The sequence below is a fragment of the Brachypodium distachyon genome, chromosome 2 (genome assembly GCF_000005505.3).
Source record: "Brachypodium distachyon strain Bd21 chromosome 2, Brachypodium_distachyon_v3.0, whole genome shotgun sequence".
NCBI lineage: Eukaryota > Viridiplantae > Streptophyta > Magnoliopsida > Poales > Poaceae > Brachypodium > Brachypodium distachyon.
In genome coordinates this window covers 42,955,501-42,970,905 of record NC_016132.3, presented here as the reverse complement: position 1 = coordinate 42,970,905, position 15,405 = coordinate 42,955,501, and the positions used below count along the sequence as shown (strand labels likewise).

At 44.6% G+C, this 15,405-nt stretch overlaps 2 protein-coding genes and 1 long non-coding RNA gene across 5 annotated transcripts; 2 read left to right on the top strand and 1 right to left on the bottom strand.

Moving 5' to 3' along the window:
* The first annotated feature begins 375 nt into the window (after positions 1-375).
* LOC100827978 lies at positions 376-2,357 on the top strand. The gene is made up of 3 exons (XM_024459307.1): positions 376-1,047; positions 1,147-1,281; positions 1,658-2,357. The coding sequence occupies exons 1-3, from the start codon at positions 721-723 to the stop codon at positions 2,042-2,044; spliced, it is 849 nt and encodes a 282-aa protein (XP_024315075.1). The 5' UTR covers positions 376-720; the 3' UTR covers positions 2,045-2,357.
* A 252-nt stretch (positions 2,358-2,609) lies between these two features.
* Positions 2,610-7,749, bottom strand: LOC100827668 (probable receptor-like protein kinase At2g42960). 3 transcript variants are annotated; one of them, XM_024459305.1, is made up of 9 exons: positions 7,479-7,749; positions 6,739-6,797; positions 5,656-6,324; positions 5,442-5,546; positions 4,174-4,311; positions 3,909-4,079; positions 3,691-3,820; positions 3,269-3,478; positions 2,610-3,169 (listed from the first exon to the last, which is right to left on the bottom strand). In XM_024459305.1, exons 3-9 carry the CDS (start codon positions 6,312-6,314, stop codon positions 3,122-3,124), a joined length of 1,461 nt encoding a protein of 486 aa, XP_024315073.1. In that variant the 5' UTR covers positions 6,315-6,324; positions 6,739-6,797; positions 7,479-7,749; the 3' UTR covers positions 2,610-3,121. The 3 variants fall into 3 exon arrangements, with proteins under 3 accessions (XP_024315073.1, XP_014754439.1, XP_024315074.1); XM_014898953.2 differs by having other exon boundaries at positions 4,174-4,296; positions 7,479-7,748; XM_024459306.1 differs by lacking the exon at positions 6,739-6,797.
* Positions 7,750-12,087: 4,338 nt separating this feature from the next.
* On the top strand, positions 12,088-13,572 carry LOC112270864. The gene is made up of 2 exons (XR_002963393.1): positions 12,088-12,152; positions 12,251-13,572. It is a non-coding gene; the product is annotated as an uncharacterized LOC112270864 (long non-coding RNA).
* The last annotated feature ends 1,833 nt before the right edge of the window (positions 13,573-15,405 follow it).

Genomic DNA, 15,405 nt, shown 5'->3' with positions numbered 1-15,405 from the left:
CCGCAAGTGATCGTCGGCACCAGGATGAGCCAGGCACACTTGTACCATGACAGAAAGGATCCCGAGGCACTGGAGACCAGCCTCAACATGCTCCTCTACATGGTCCACCACTACCTCCCGGACCCGCCCGTCTCCAACTCCGGTCCTCTCTCGCTCCACGGCGCGTCGTGGATGCCCGACGGCGTCGACCGCATCAGCCGACTCCCCGACGCGCTCCTCCGAGACATCGTCTCCCGCCTCCCCGCAAAGGACGCCGCGCGCACCGCCGCTCTCGCCTCGCGCTGGCGCCCTCTCTGGCGCTCCGTGCCCCTCACCCTCGTCGACAGGCGACAGCCACCTCCTTCCTGACGGCGGCGCGGCCGGGCCGCTCGTCATCGGCGCCCCCTCCCCACGCGCCGTCACCTCCGCGGTAACCCGCATCCTCGCCGCGCACCCCGGGCCCTTCCGCTGCGTCCACCTCACCTGCAGCAACATGGACGAGCACCGGATCGAGCTGGAGCGCTGGCTCGTCCTCCTCGCCGCCAAGGGCGTCCAAGACCTCACCTTTGTCAACCGTCCGTATCCCCTTGACCTGCGCCTCCCTGCCACGCTCTTCAGCTGCGCCTCTCTCACCCGCTGACCCGCCTCTACATTGGCGTCTGGAGGTTCCCGGACACTGCCGCCGTCCCGCGCGCCGCTACCTTCCTCAACCTCCGGGAGCTCGGCCTCTGCCTCACTGCCATGGAGGACCGTGACCTCGCCTTCATGCTGGAAAGAAGCCCCGTCTTGGAGTTCCTCACCATCGTGGGAAGCCAGACTGGAGTGCGTCTTCGCCTCCTCAGCCACAGCCTGCGGTGCGTTCAGCTGGGGCATACCTACTTGGAGGACATCGATGTGGTGGATGCTCCTCGCCTGGAGAGGCTCTTTCAGTGGACGACTTTTGGCGCCCCGGCTACGCTCAGGAGCCGATCCTCCAGGATCAAGATTGGTCATGCACCGAACCTGCGGGTGCTGGGATACCTTCAGCCAGGAGAGCAGGAGATGGAGATTAGCAACACCGTCATTGTGGTGCGCAGCTCACTAGATCCTAATCTGCATACATGTGTACCTCTGTCAATTAATAATGTATGTTGTTATCTCAATTAGTTCCTCTTTGTTGGATTGCAGGCTGGTAACAAGGTGAACATTGTCCCCAGTGTCCAGATCTTGGCCATAGAGGTCCAATTCGGAGTTCGCAATGTTATCAAGAAGGTGCCTGGCTTCCTCAGATGTTTTCACAACCTGCACACGCTCCATGTCCTGGTAAATTTGGTTAATTCCACTACGCTTCTCATATTGCATCACCAGTACCTTTATATCCATCATTATCAGAAAATGTGAATCGGATTAAATACATACTAGTGACAACAGTGCGTTGCTACAGATAAAACAAATTAGTCATTATAGCTAAATTAGACTAAAAATCATCATTATATATTAATGGCATTTGTTGATAGTTTTATTCAACTTTGGTGGCAAACATCATTATCACCTCAGCCTATTGCAATAGATTTATTGTTTACATTAAAAAATGGTGAGGGGGTTTTTATCATAGAAGAGAGTGACGGACCGCCGCCACGAATTGCCTTTTTTATAGCAGTACAAAGATAAAGATATAATGCGCTGGTTTACTCTGCAGTCCGATAAACATGAGAAGCCCACTGGCAAGGTCAATCTCAAGTTCTGGCATGATAGTGGCCTTACATGTGTCTTGACCATGAAGGTGTTTTTCTATGAATTCCGAGGGTCAAGAAGCGAGGTCGCTTTCCTCAAGTTCATTGCTGAGAGAGCTCGGGTGCTGGAAAAGATGGTGGTTGTGGTGGCCAGTAAATATTTCTCTTCAGGGGATGATGTGAATGCCAAACTGAAGCCTCTGACCAGTGCAAAATGGAACAGTAAAGCTTGCAAACTTCAACTCTTCAAGAGCCCACTCACTGATGGGGGGTCTACACTTCACAACCCAGTGGCATCTGATTTTTCGTTTGCTGACCCTTTTGACCTCATGTACTATGAAGAATCTCTGTAAGTGTGGTTAATTAGTAGCACCGAGCCTTGTCTAGCTGCTACCTAGACATTCTGTCGTCATACTTGTCAGCAGCTAATCATGTCCTATGTGACTGGATTTCATGTGGTTGTTCTAGCAAGCTGGGCCATGTTTTCAGTGATATTATATCACACAATGTGTGTTTGTTAAGTCTTTATGTCTTATGTGGATGGTTGCTTTTGGGAAGCTGGAAGTAGCTGAATTGGTAAAATTTGTTTCATATCATTCATACCATTTCCCTTGAAGTATGTAAGCTTTCGAAGCATGTTCTATCTATAGCTAATTTTACGATTTAGCTTGTGAGTTGAAGTTTCAGCAGGGCTATCTCTAGTATGATCTTTCTGAATTATTCGACTGCAAATACATTAACACCTAGGCCCTAGGTATAAACGGCTATGAAATTCCTCCATTTCATATGTGGTACTCGCTCCGACCCATGATATGTGGATGTGGTACTCGCTGATTTAGTACAACTGTACTTTATTGTAGTTTCAACTTTCAACTGCCTGGCATCTATGGCATACTCGACCAGTTTCTAGGGATAGACTATGCAACCGTACAAAGATTATGCACTTAATTGTGTTTAGCTTCCAGTCTTACATTACAGATACAGCGAGCAGTGTGCATAAACACTATGCAATCATACAAAGCCTACGCACTTAATTTGTTTAATGTATGTACAGCAAGTGCGTTGATCAACTCGGTTCAAATAATAGATAAATAAGATGTGATGGAAAACAAGTCATCATAACCCAGCACTACCAGCCTAGTAGCCGTCTACTCAGAAAAAATCATATGCCGTGCTGAAGTCTGAAATATAAACCATTCCCTTCTCTTCAGTCGCTGCTGTCAGAAATTTGAAGTCGTGGCTGGGAGAAGTACCGCCTTGTGGAATGTCGATGACCACCATATCTAGTAGTCTACCATACATTACTAGCTTAAATAGAAGCTTGATTGAATTACTATTTCTCCAAGTGAAAAAGCTTTATCACAGATGAACCTTCCCTATTGCAAATAATTTCAAACACACTTGAGCTTGATTTGGACCAGAGCCTCATATCAGACTTCCCCACCACCGACCTGCACCGGTCGGCTCCTCCTCCGATCCTTCAGTGAGATAACAAAGTTCAGAGTTCAGGCTGCACCAGAAATATCTGTACGTTCATACTTGACATTTGATCTTAAGAAAGCACGGAAGGTACAAACCTCTCGTGATGGCACATCCTCTGCTTCAAGCATGCGGACGGACTGACCCATTGTAGGTCTCCTGTCAGCAATGGGGTCGACACACTTGAGTGCAACTAGGAGGGCACGCTTGAGAGCCTGTTTAGTTGGCTTAACCTCAATATCAGGATCGACAACCTCCTCGGCTCTCCTGCTGCCAACCATCAGTTTAAGCCACTCCACCATATGCACCTGCAGGGTATCCATGTCAGCATATTTACTGTTCACATATAGACATGAAAGCTCAGAGTAAATTTTTTACGACCATAAATTGCATGCCGTTGACAAAAAGATAACTGTAGAATCAAGCTACCTTCCCTATTTAAAAGAGGAAACCTCGAAAGAGAAAGAAATGAATGAGCACTAGGTATGCATGGTACATACAGGGTCCCGTGCATGCTCACCTCATTAGCAGGCCGGCCATAGTTAACTGGATCCCTTCCAGTCACCGCTTCCAAGAGCAGTACCCCAAAACTGTACACATCGCTCTTCTCATTTAGCAGCCCAGTATTTACATATTCAGGGGCTACATAGCTGAAAATAATGGGAGCAACGGATAATCTATTGTTACCATGTCAACTCCTCATGGAGAATTTAACTCAGGGCGATCACAATAGCTTACCCAAAAGTTCCCATAACTCGAGTAGTAATATGGCTCTTCCCTTCACCCAAGAGCTTAGATAATCCAAAATCAGAAAGTTTGCCATTGAATTCTTCATCGACAAGGATATTACTTGATTTGATATCACGGTGAATAACTTTTGGCTCTATCCCTTCGTGCAAATAAGCCAGTCTGTGCAGAAGAAATATCTGTATGTTCATACTTGGTATAATAATATAATATAGAAAAGAGAATCAAATTCATGAATGGGACATTAGTTTCTTACGCTTTAGCAATGCCAAGGGTAATTTTTATGCGGGCTTCCCAAGTAAGAACACCTTGTTGACGCATCGTTCCATGCAGCCACTGTTCTAAATTACCATTGCTGATATATTCGTAGACAAGCATCCTGCAATTTGAATGGCTTAAATGTGGTGTAAATTCCGTAATCGTAATTGGTACACAAAAATACATATGTTGATTCAGGTAAATAGATTTTGTGTTTATATGCATTACTCTTTTCACACACTATATTTGTGTAAGATAACAGACTTAAACTTATGGAGATAAGAAGCAATTTCCAATACAGCAATACACATTCCAACAGTCATAACAAAATATTCCTCTCGAAAAAAAAAACAGTCATAACAAAATACAGACTGGGCATGGGTAGCCAACTATTCTGAACAAATATTTCCCATCTAAGGTTGAGTGTGGATGAAACAGTCCCTTATCACCTAGACTCAACTTAAAATTTTAGGTTTGCAAGAAGTGATTCAGAACGTCTAAAACAAGCATATATATATAAACTTCAGACAGTTTATCTGTGCAGCCCGCTAAAGATAATATTATAGCAATGTTCCATGAAACAGCATTGACATCTCTACTGCATATAAAAGGATTGATTGTTTTTCATACATCTCTTATTAGTTACTAAAGCGTAATGATTCTGAATGATGCCTTGATGCTCATGTTCAACATTTGACAACTGCACAACTTAATAGTCAGAAAACTACTGAAAACGTTTATAATCTTTGCAATGGACACTGTTTTGCATATCTCACAAGAACTAGCTGTAAGAAAGTGCTATATGTCTTGGGTATTAAGTAACCTTAAATGTCTAAATTATTTTTAATCATTTAAACCCTACATATTTGTGGGGCTAATGGCACTATCAGATTATATAATAAAAAGATCTCACTAGATTCTTTTTACATATTATCTCTGTAGATTTAAGATCACAAAGTCTGGCTAAGATCGACTGGAGATTTTGGTAATTCGAGCATGTTACAAATGATAAAGCTTGTCAACCCATCAGGAGTTACTTATATCTACAGCTCTACGATAATCTGACTGGGTTGTAACTTGCCATTAATTTTTCAACCAGAACTTCCAAAATCAATTCAAAGAGCTGTAATGGCAACAGAAGGGTATCCTGGAAAATAAATGATGATGTAACCATCTGTGCAGGACAAAATATATGTACTGCAGTTCCATGAATGCTGATGTTGGAAGAGGGAAAAAAAGCTGAACAGAGATAAAACAAAATTTTACCTGTGGCTTCCCTCGATGCAGTAGCCAAGAAGTCGGACAAGATTCTTATGCCTAACATGACCAATGGCTTCAACTTCCACCCTGAACTCTTTTTCTGCCTGGCCCCTGAAAAGCATACCAAATTCTGGAAGTCAAAAGTATATTACACATAGGCCATAGCATATCATTCTCTGATTTATCCTTTTTAGGAAGAGCCAACTTTAAGGTCTCTTACATGTTATTAAAAAGTTTCTTTATTGCAACATCAGTTCCATTTGTAAGATGGCCATGGTAAACAACACCATATCCGCCCTCTCCAATGATATACTCATTAGAGAACCCATTTGTTGCATGCTCCAAATCTCTGAGAGTAAACCAATGACCCAAACCCATATGAGATAACTCTGGGAGACCAGACCGGGGAGACATGCTGGCACACTTGGAGTACTCCCTCTTATCATACGCTGAGCTGCCTTCATCACCAGAATAAAACCCCTGAGTCCTATCATATTGGTGTACTGAGCTGCACTCAATCAAATTACAGTCACCACTTGATTTGCTCGTAATAGAGTGAGTGAACTTTTTCCCTGAATCTTTCTCAGTACATCTCTCCTTCACCGGAAAGATGTGACTTTCTTGAACACAGATGTTCTCTACAAAAGCTCGGCTGCCCACTTCATCAACTGCAATTTCTTTGGTTACATCCGGGATTTCAGGCTCAGCAATGTCACCATGATTCCCTCGTTTCCTCCAGTATATCAACAGGAAGCATATGCAGCCTAAGACAAACAGAATTGCAGCCCAAATGCTTATGCCAAGCACAACCCATAGTCTCAAACCAAAAGGCGGAGTCCTGGACAATAACTCTGTGCGCAAGTTTTCACTGGTTGACATCTTAATTTACCTGAAAGAACCAAAACACACTTCAGCATTACCTCATCCTAGCTGCACATCTTCAGAAATACTAGAACTGCGGTGAAGTAGCCGGACTAGGCATACAGAAATCAAGAGAAAAAAGAACAACATGGTAAGAGCACAAAAACAGCAATCATGTTACCAAAAGAGGGGAGAAAATGGGTAGCTGCGCTTAAAATAAATCCTTGCACACAAAAAGAAAGCGGTTATCCCAATGAAGCAAAACAAGAATCACTCCCAGTTGCTAGAAAATCAACAAATGCCAATAGCACTCTTCATAAAATTTCAATACAGTACTAACACAACCCGTCCATCAACATGTAAACAAAATAGCACGTGAACATGTAGGAATTTCTACCTTCTTGGCTTGTAAAGTTAAAACAATAATTAAACACTAGTTTACCTGACTGAAAACCAAACAGTCATGTGCAGCTTATAGACCAGACCAGCATCCTGGAAAATCTATTCAAATTTACAAGAACAATACAAAATTATTGACAGATTCAATAAGTCCAAGTCGACTGACTGATTCATTGGAAAGCAAAATAATTGGTCTCTGAGTCCAACCTACATTACCTCCAAACCTCAAGCATAGCATACTCATGTGATGCGGCAAGCTTGAGTACATAATGTTCCCACAAATTTAGATGATAGATCATTACAAAGAACACTAATAGCAAGCATAGTACACATAATTATATATATCATGATCACGATATAACAGAGTATCCATGTTCTGCTGGCCTTACTACTAGAGCACAGACTAGAAGCAGAGAGATGGGGACAAATTAAAGCATGCTTCCAGTTCATACGGCACGATGAAGACCAGCAGTTTGGATTCAGCTATGAGCTACATTCGTCCGAGAGAAGCAAGAAATTCTAAACGCCTGGAAGGAATGCATTAGCACAGGTTACCTCCCGGGCATTAACACAAACAGCTTACATGCCTTCCATGGGAGTACACATGAGCATGACGCATCTGGTCGATCTGAGCCAACCAAACCACACACGAACAACTAGAAGGCAAAAACACAAACAACTATCCGGCACTCTCAGTCTCTCAGAAGCACCACCAGTATGCAGATAAACCACACAGACACAGCGTCGAACTACAGAACTTATTATCTTATCCATCGTGCTCACCTGGCCATCACCAAGCGGGCCAAGAATGTGCAATAGAGGCGAGAGCCAGAGCCGCAAACCCCTCCTCCGAAACCTCGCCACCACCGCCGCCCACGGAATCGATCATTCGCCCCCGTGACCACGAGTGCTCCCAAGATCGTTGTGGTTGCGGCCAGCCAACAACTTGGGGCGGGCTGGGTGTCTTGAGGCAAAGGAGGTGTCTCTTGGTTGGTGAAGTGCTCTCTTCCTGGCCCTGCACACTTGCTGATTCTTTTCGGCTGTCCGTGCCTGGAGCAGCACTGCAATTTAGTACCGTACTCATTTATTTACTTTGATATATTTTTTCTCTGGCGAGGTTGTTAGGTGGTTATTGTTGGCCTGTATCTTCATCACCATGGTTACACAAAAAAAAGGGGTGAAAATGTCATGGAAAAAAACAAAAAATTGGTGGCAAGAGACGAGCTAATCTGAGTCTAAAGCACCAGTTTTTTTTTTGGGTCTGAAAATTGAACGTGTAAATAGTGATTGTGATCACCTTTGTTTGATCAACTGTTCCAAGAAATCTTCATAGGCTGGGGGGGGGTCCCTTCCTTGACTACCCAGTGCCCCCATTATCCTCCTCCGCTGCTTTACGACTCCATTATGAGTGAACAAAAGCAACTCCGAGTAGTAAATTAAAGCAAAGGGTGTGCGCACCCGTGTAAAGATCATAGCGACGGCTTTGGAGATGTCTCGATGATCTGTACGTATATCGCCCTTCCTTGAGGTCGAAGAAAACTAAAAGGATCGTAAGTGGTCGAAGCTACCTGCTATTTCTCTTCTTGTGAGCACAAAGAGCGTCTCGTTTTTATTTTATTTTTCAACAGAGAAAATGACCACGTACGGCGCGTCGTAAACTGTACATTCGTGAAGCCGGGGGGAACGGATGGATGACACAGTATAAACTGTTGAACGGTACCAATCAGCAGATATATGTAGCTTTCTGGGGACAGACAAGTGAAGGGCCTCCCTGCAATTTCATGTGACGAGATCGCATAAAAGACCAAATTTTTCCGCGACAGCGTGCCAGACCTACTGGGACCAGGGCCTCTGGCTGACAGATGCTTGGCCTCCTCAACACACGTGAACTTATTTGTAAGTTTCAACCATTTCTTGGGCACGTCTAGTGGGCGGACGACCGTGTGCAACGATCGATACGACCAATTCTCGCACCCCCCCCCCCACTGTCGTTCGACGTGTTTTTTCTTTTTTTTCTTTTTTTTTCCAAGGAGCCGCTCGGCGTGCTCCATTCTGAGATCTCCATCCTAGGCTTCTTATGTATTTTGGGCCAACAAAGCCCATGTCTGAACGGCCCTTTTCCTCTGTGGAGGTGGGCTAAAGACATTTAGGACAGTAAAACTGGGCATCCTAGAAGACCTCTCAGGCCATCAACGATTTTGGCCGTCCGATTCTAGGTACAAATGGTTCCTGATCGTCTAATCCTGCGATCACGCCCGCCTGGGCCACCTGTCCTAACGGGCCGCTATTCCCAGAGAAAAATCCCCGTTCCACGGTTGATTGGGCCAGTTTTGCGGCCCGTCTAATCCTGCGATCACGCTCGCCTGGGCCGCATGTCCTAACGGGCCGCTATTCCCAGAGAAAAATCCCCGTTCTACGGTTGATTGGGCCAATTTTGCGGCCCGTACACCCGTTACACTGCATCGGCTGAAAAAAAGAAAGAAACTGTTTGCCCCTCCCGATCCCTTTCCCCCAAATTTCCCTCCAATGGACGAGGGCGAACCCTAGGTGCGCAGGCACCGCCGCCGTTCCTCATGTCCCGCTGCCCCGGCGACCGTACGCCCCAGGCCTCTCCCCTCTCCTCCGAGGCTCCAATCCTCACATCCCTTCTCTCTCTTCCCTCATTGCGCCTCGCTCGCGATACTCTATCAGCTTGCTTTTCCTCCTCTAGACGCAGCAACGGCCGTGGCTCTCCCATGGTGTTTCTGCTTCCCCCTCCCCGTACCTACAACCTTCTTGTCGTCTTCGTGGAAGTCAGATAAAGTTGTCACCGGCAACAGAGGACACTGTGAGGAGGAGAAGAGAGGAGACGACCAAGGCTATTCAGGGAGCAGATGGGGCGGCTCTTCTAGGCGTGGAGTCGACCTCCAAAGCAACGGAGGCATTCACTGCAGCACAGCGAAGCCACACCATTCCCTCTGCCCGCATGGTCTCCAGGCGATGGACTGCTCGTCCAGATTCAGGTTTTCTATTTTACCTACAAACATCTCTGTTACTGAAATGGTATTTGGCCTCATCTTGGATAGTGAACGGCATAAGTTTGTCATTCTACTGTGGAAAATCGTGTACAATGTTTTGTGTAAACCATGGCATTCGGTTCTTGAGCTCTGTTAAACTAGATGATGCCCCGCGCGCGTTGCCGCGGCACTCGTGATACGCAATTTGGGTCGATAGTCAAAAAAATAATGATGAAACAAAACGCTATAGTTAAGATAAAACATGATAACCACAATTAGAGGGAAATGGTATAAACTGTTTCTACGTGCAACGGAAATAAATACATGTAAAACCCAAATGCAAAGGTAATACAGGTCAAGATCTGCAGCAAGTTTTCAAACGAAACTGGAGCAAAGATGAGTTCATGTATATCGGATATGTATGCATTACAAATCGACCCATTTTGGGTTCAGGATAGCTCTTGTTTTGGGTAATGGACAATTCCATTATATCCTGCACATTGCATGAAACAAACGTATGTGCTATACAATATATAGAAGAACAAACTAAGGGTACGTTGTATATTTCAGCCGAAAAAAATAATGAAATTCACATTTGGATGCATGCGAGTTCATCTGATGAAAATAATAAATTCACCTTAAAGCTGGACGCTTTAGTCTGTTCTGTCAAATACAGCTACATACCGATGGGAGCAGGAAGAACCATATATGCAGCAACTTGAGCAAGCCGTAGCCTAGGACAATTTTGCGTGGAGAATCGAAAGCTTCGTCAAATCAGGTGATCACATTCTAGGACCGCTATGCGTGGAGCACCGAGCTTCATCAAGTTGGATGATTAGCCTGCATCAAAGTATCAATGGTCAGCGAGAGCAGAAAATGAGACGTGGAAAGTTCAATCAAAAGGCTTAACTGAATATCTAGGGTGTCCATGGACTCAACACAGCTGGGAATCTCATAGAATTGGTGTCGCTGTGTTGGAGGACAATGCTAATCACGCCAAATATTTAAAGGCTGCTCAGAGCCTTCATCAATTTCATTGGGTGGTGATGAGGATGTTGAGTTGCCTTCTTCGGTTTCATGTGCATTGGTGGTGGAGATGGTGGATTTCAACGTGGAAGAGGTAATGGCTTGGAAGGGCAGGCGACGGGCAGGTTGGGAGCATGCGAAGTAATTTCGGGTTGGGAGAGCAGACGGTGCCGCGGCGGGCAGCCGGGCATGGCCGTAGCGAAGAGGCGCATCGCGCAGGCAATTACAGGACACAGCCACATCGGTGGGGACTGTTTTTTCCCCTTTGTGGTGGGCCGCGAAGGCCCAGGTGAAGCCGAGCCCATATTGGAGATGACGGGCGCTGCTGTGGGATGCTACGCGGAAACGGAGCGTGTGCGTGCAGGAACAATGCGGTGGCATAAGTGATGACGTGGCAGATGACGTGGATAGGCTGCATGTGCAGCTTGCTAAATTAACTGTACTTAGTGGGTTTCAACTTTATAGAGTTTATAGATTAGTGATTGGTGTTTGATTTAGATGACTAGGTTGTGGTATTTTTACAATTTCACAGAATTCTTTATTTAGCAATTTGAATATAATTCCCTAAACAATCTGAATCAAAGATAGCTTTAATGAAGGGTTTTCATGTGTAAATAAAATTTAAATCCATATAATTTTTCTGGCAATGCGGGTGGCGCCATGGTTCGCGGGGGTGCGGGCAGCTTTCTGTGGAAATGGATTGTGCAGGTCTGGACAGTCTCGCTCCTTCGTGGATGGTCTCAGTCCATAGATTTGTACCCAGTGAACTATGGTACTAAGATCTCATGTCCTCATTAGCTGTCTAAGATCAAGTAGACTTGGAAAGTTGTGGTTTATTGGTTCCTGTATAATCTTTGATATTTTAAAGGGGCTAGCTCCGCATGCTGAACAGCCTCATCGGCCACCCCTTGCTGCTGAGTGCTTCGGGTTTAGCTCAATGTCTTCTGCTTTGGGCATTCGTTTGTGTATGTGGTGGACCTGGTGGTTGGTGTGGTGCAGACGATGGTGGAGAATGGGGCAATGCGGGTGCCCATAGTTGTCGACCGATCCGGCCGTTAGGCCCTGTTTGTTTGGGTTTCGGCTTCAGCTTTTGGTGCTTTTAGCAATCTTAAAAGCACTTCGTCTTTTTACACATGAAGCTGAGAAGCACCTCCGGATGTGCTTTTGGTGCTTCTAGCTGAGAAGCACGTCCGAAGGTGCTTCTCAGCTTCATGTGTAAATGGGACAAGTGCTTTTGAGATTGCTAGAAGCACCAAAAGCTGAAGCTGAAGCCCAAACAAACAGGGCCTTCTCAGCTTCATGTGTAAATGGGAGAGAAGTGCTTTTGAGATTGCTAGAAGCACCAAAAGCTGAAGCTGAAGCTCAAACAAACAGGACCTTAGCACCAAGACCATAATCCTGCAGATTGACAACAAATCACATCCGGCACCTGCAAGTGAGTGAGATTTCCCCTTGATTAGCCAGATTTTCAATGGAGACGTCGGTCGGTGTGCTGACTTTAGTGTCCCTTTCTGGTCGTATTGACATGTGCAGGTGCGCTCTGGCAATAGATGCAGCTATCACGGGGCGTCCAGCGGATCCACGAGAAGCCAAACTGATGAGATTTACCTCAAGCTGCGGATGAGTATAGGTTTGTCGCTGGATTGCACTTTTTGTCCTCCTGTCTGGGCACTATTGCTAATTTAGTAAAGCAGCATAGTTGAGTTGGGCACTCCTGAGTATATTAGGTATTTTAGTAATGTAAGCATCTTATCTGATTGTTGTCATTTATGAATCTTATCCAATGATGTACTCGTGCCACAGTTCATTGGCGGCTTACTACTCAGTGGCCACAGTTCTGAACTTGGTTCATGCTCATTATCAGAATGCAATTTTCTATTAAGAGTACATTGTTCTAGCACGATGCTGATTACATACATTAATCATGTTCAACACCATGACCTACTACCGTTTTCTGATAGTTACACATGCACAGTTAGCACTTAGCACGACAGATTCCAACAGATTGAAACAGGAAATGCGTTTTTACATTGGATCTTTGCTATTATGTACTGTTAGAAAAAATTATGTGTTCATTGGTTTGTTTCAATGCTATGAAGTGCTTAATCTTATTTTCATAATTTCCTCACTGCAGATTTGTGGGTGGTTCAGAGCTTTGATATTTGGTGTTATTTTACGTGGGCGATTTGCATGATGATAGATGCATCAAACATCATGATGTGCTGCTGCTATATATGTTATTTTCCTTCGGATCTTCATAGTTTACACTTTACATAGAACACATACATCTGCAAGTTATAATTTTCCTCATCATATTATTTTTCTGAGATTAGGCCCATGGAAAATGCACTTTGCAAAACATATGCACATTATTCTCCACTGATGTGACGATTCTGATATATGTTCTCCAGGGCAAGACTAGCGGTTCTAAAGGTCTAGAGCTAGATAATTTGCTGCTAATGATCTCCAGGCGTTTGTCTAGGCCTCATGCTTGTAGTTGTGACTCGGCGCGCTCATTGGATGGCCAGGTGCGGTGGACAAAGGCTGTGCAACAAATGCTTTGTTGGCTGGCTCTGGACCTTCGATGACGCCTCCACCGACATCCAAGCCCTCCTTCCAGTTGTCAACTCCAATAATAAGTTTACATAATTAGTGCACTGGAATCTATGTTCCTGGTTTACCGTTTCTACATTTGAAATTTTCATTGCTGTATTGGGTTGCCAATTGCATTATGAATCGTGTTCAAGCTATCTGTTGGAACTTGGCAGTAATATTATTGTGACCTATGATTTTAATAGAATCAAGGAAATGAGAACCTGTGCATGCATGGTACACCTATCATGTTTTTTCAGCTATAACTCTGCTATATAAGAAATATATGATATATTTTGGGCTACAGTAATACATTATACCTATGTTTTCGTTCATGTAGTTATTTTACAAGTCGAAAACCTACCTAATGGAACGATGGTATGAATTTATCGCAAACATGGCACAAATATCTTCAAAAACATTTAAATTTACATAGCTGGACACTGTAGGAGTTCTAACAGATTCACTCTCCTAAGCCGTTCGACCATTTAAACCATTCTTGGTCGTCGAGTATAACCAGCTCGATGCTACAGATTCTACGAGTTTATCAGGAAAGTGGCGTTCGATATATTTTCAGAAACCATTAAAATTCATGTTTTTCACTATTATCTAATTAACTTTCATTTTCCGTTCTTATATATATTTATATCTTTTTATCATTTGGTTGTCGAAACTGATGGGTGTGGCAACGTGTGCCATCATGATCTAGTATGCTAAAAAACGTGGGCTAAAGACACTTCGGTGACATATCACGTGAAATTCAGTGATAACTTCTACAGTACTCCCTCCGTCCAACAATAGGGGCCGTATTAGCTTTCCTTTGACCGCTACTTTGACCACTAATTACTCTATTAATATATAATTATATGACATAGATTAATATCTACTATATTCCTACTCAAGGATATTTTATTATGGTTATGATTTTGATCATATTAGTCACATATTCATGAAGTAATTTGTGGTCAAAGGCTTGGTCAACCGAACCCTAATATGCCCCTTATTGTTGGACGGAAGGAGTCCTAAGCTTTTTAGTCAATACAGTACGTGGGAGGTAGGATAGCAATGTCACACATTAATCCGAACAATTTCAGTTTACTGGAGATAAAAGGTCATCTTGCTGCAGCACAATCAACGGCTCCCCGTCGTTTTTCTCTCCAGTAAACTGAACTTGTCCCGATTAATGTGGAATCTCAAGCTCTTGATGACTCCATGTGAAATCTCAAAGAAAGATGTCATAAAAATGAGAGTAAATTTCACAAAACCACACTTCTTGGGCTAGGATTTTATCGGACCACAGTTATCACTAATAGTCTCACAAAACCATAGTTTTCGGGGCAGACTGTCTCACAGAACCCAAATCGGGTAGAAAGGGCGTTTGATGTTATTTCTGACAGGTTGGACACATTTCACTTGCCACGTCAGCATCAAACCCGACCCATTAACTCTCTCTATCCTCCCCAACCAGTGAGAGGCCCACTCGTCGTATCTTTCTTCAACATTCGAACAGAAGAAACTAGCTACTCCTGCCTCTGAAGCTGGTCCGCTGCCCCTCCTCTTGCTGCTGATTGCACCCACCCCGAGCCTCCCTCCTTCAATTAGCTCCTCCTCGAGCACTGCACTGACCCCCTGAACATTCCCCCCCCCCCCCAACCTACTACAGGTTCCGAGCCCTCTAGAAAGCTCCCGTCGAGCTACATCACCGCTCGCAAGCTCCATTCGGTCCACGCCTCCGTCCATGCGCACCACCAGGAGAACCACTTCACCCCGCCACCCGTTGCCGAGACCCTCGCCTGTCTGTGCCCGGCAGCAGCCAATCAAGAAGTGTTGTTCTGTCAGATTATCAGTGATAACTGTGGACCGATGAAACCCTATCTCCAAGAATTGTGGTTTTGTGAACTCTAAAATGATCATCCTATTGAGAACTCAGTTGACGAGCACAAGATACCACCCCCACCCCCACCCCCCTCCCTTCCCCCAATCAAGAGGTGCCTACCCTTCCAATCCTAGCAGGGCCTCAGAATTTAGTTTTTTGGTGAACTTACAAAAAATTACCGTAAGACTTTCAAACAAAATTACTCGCAGGAATTTTAGAT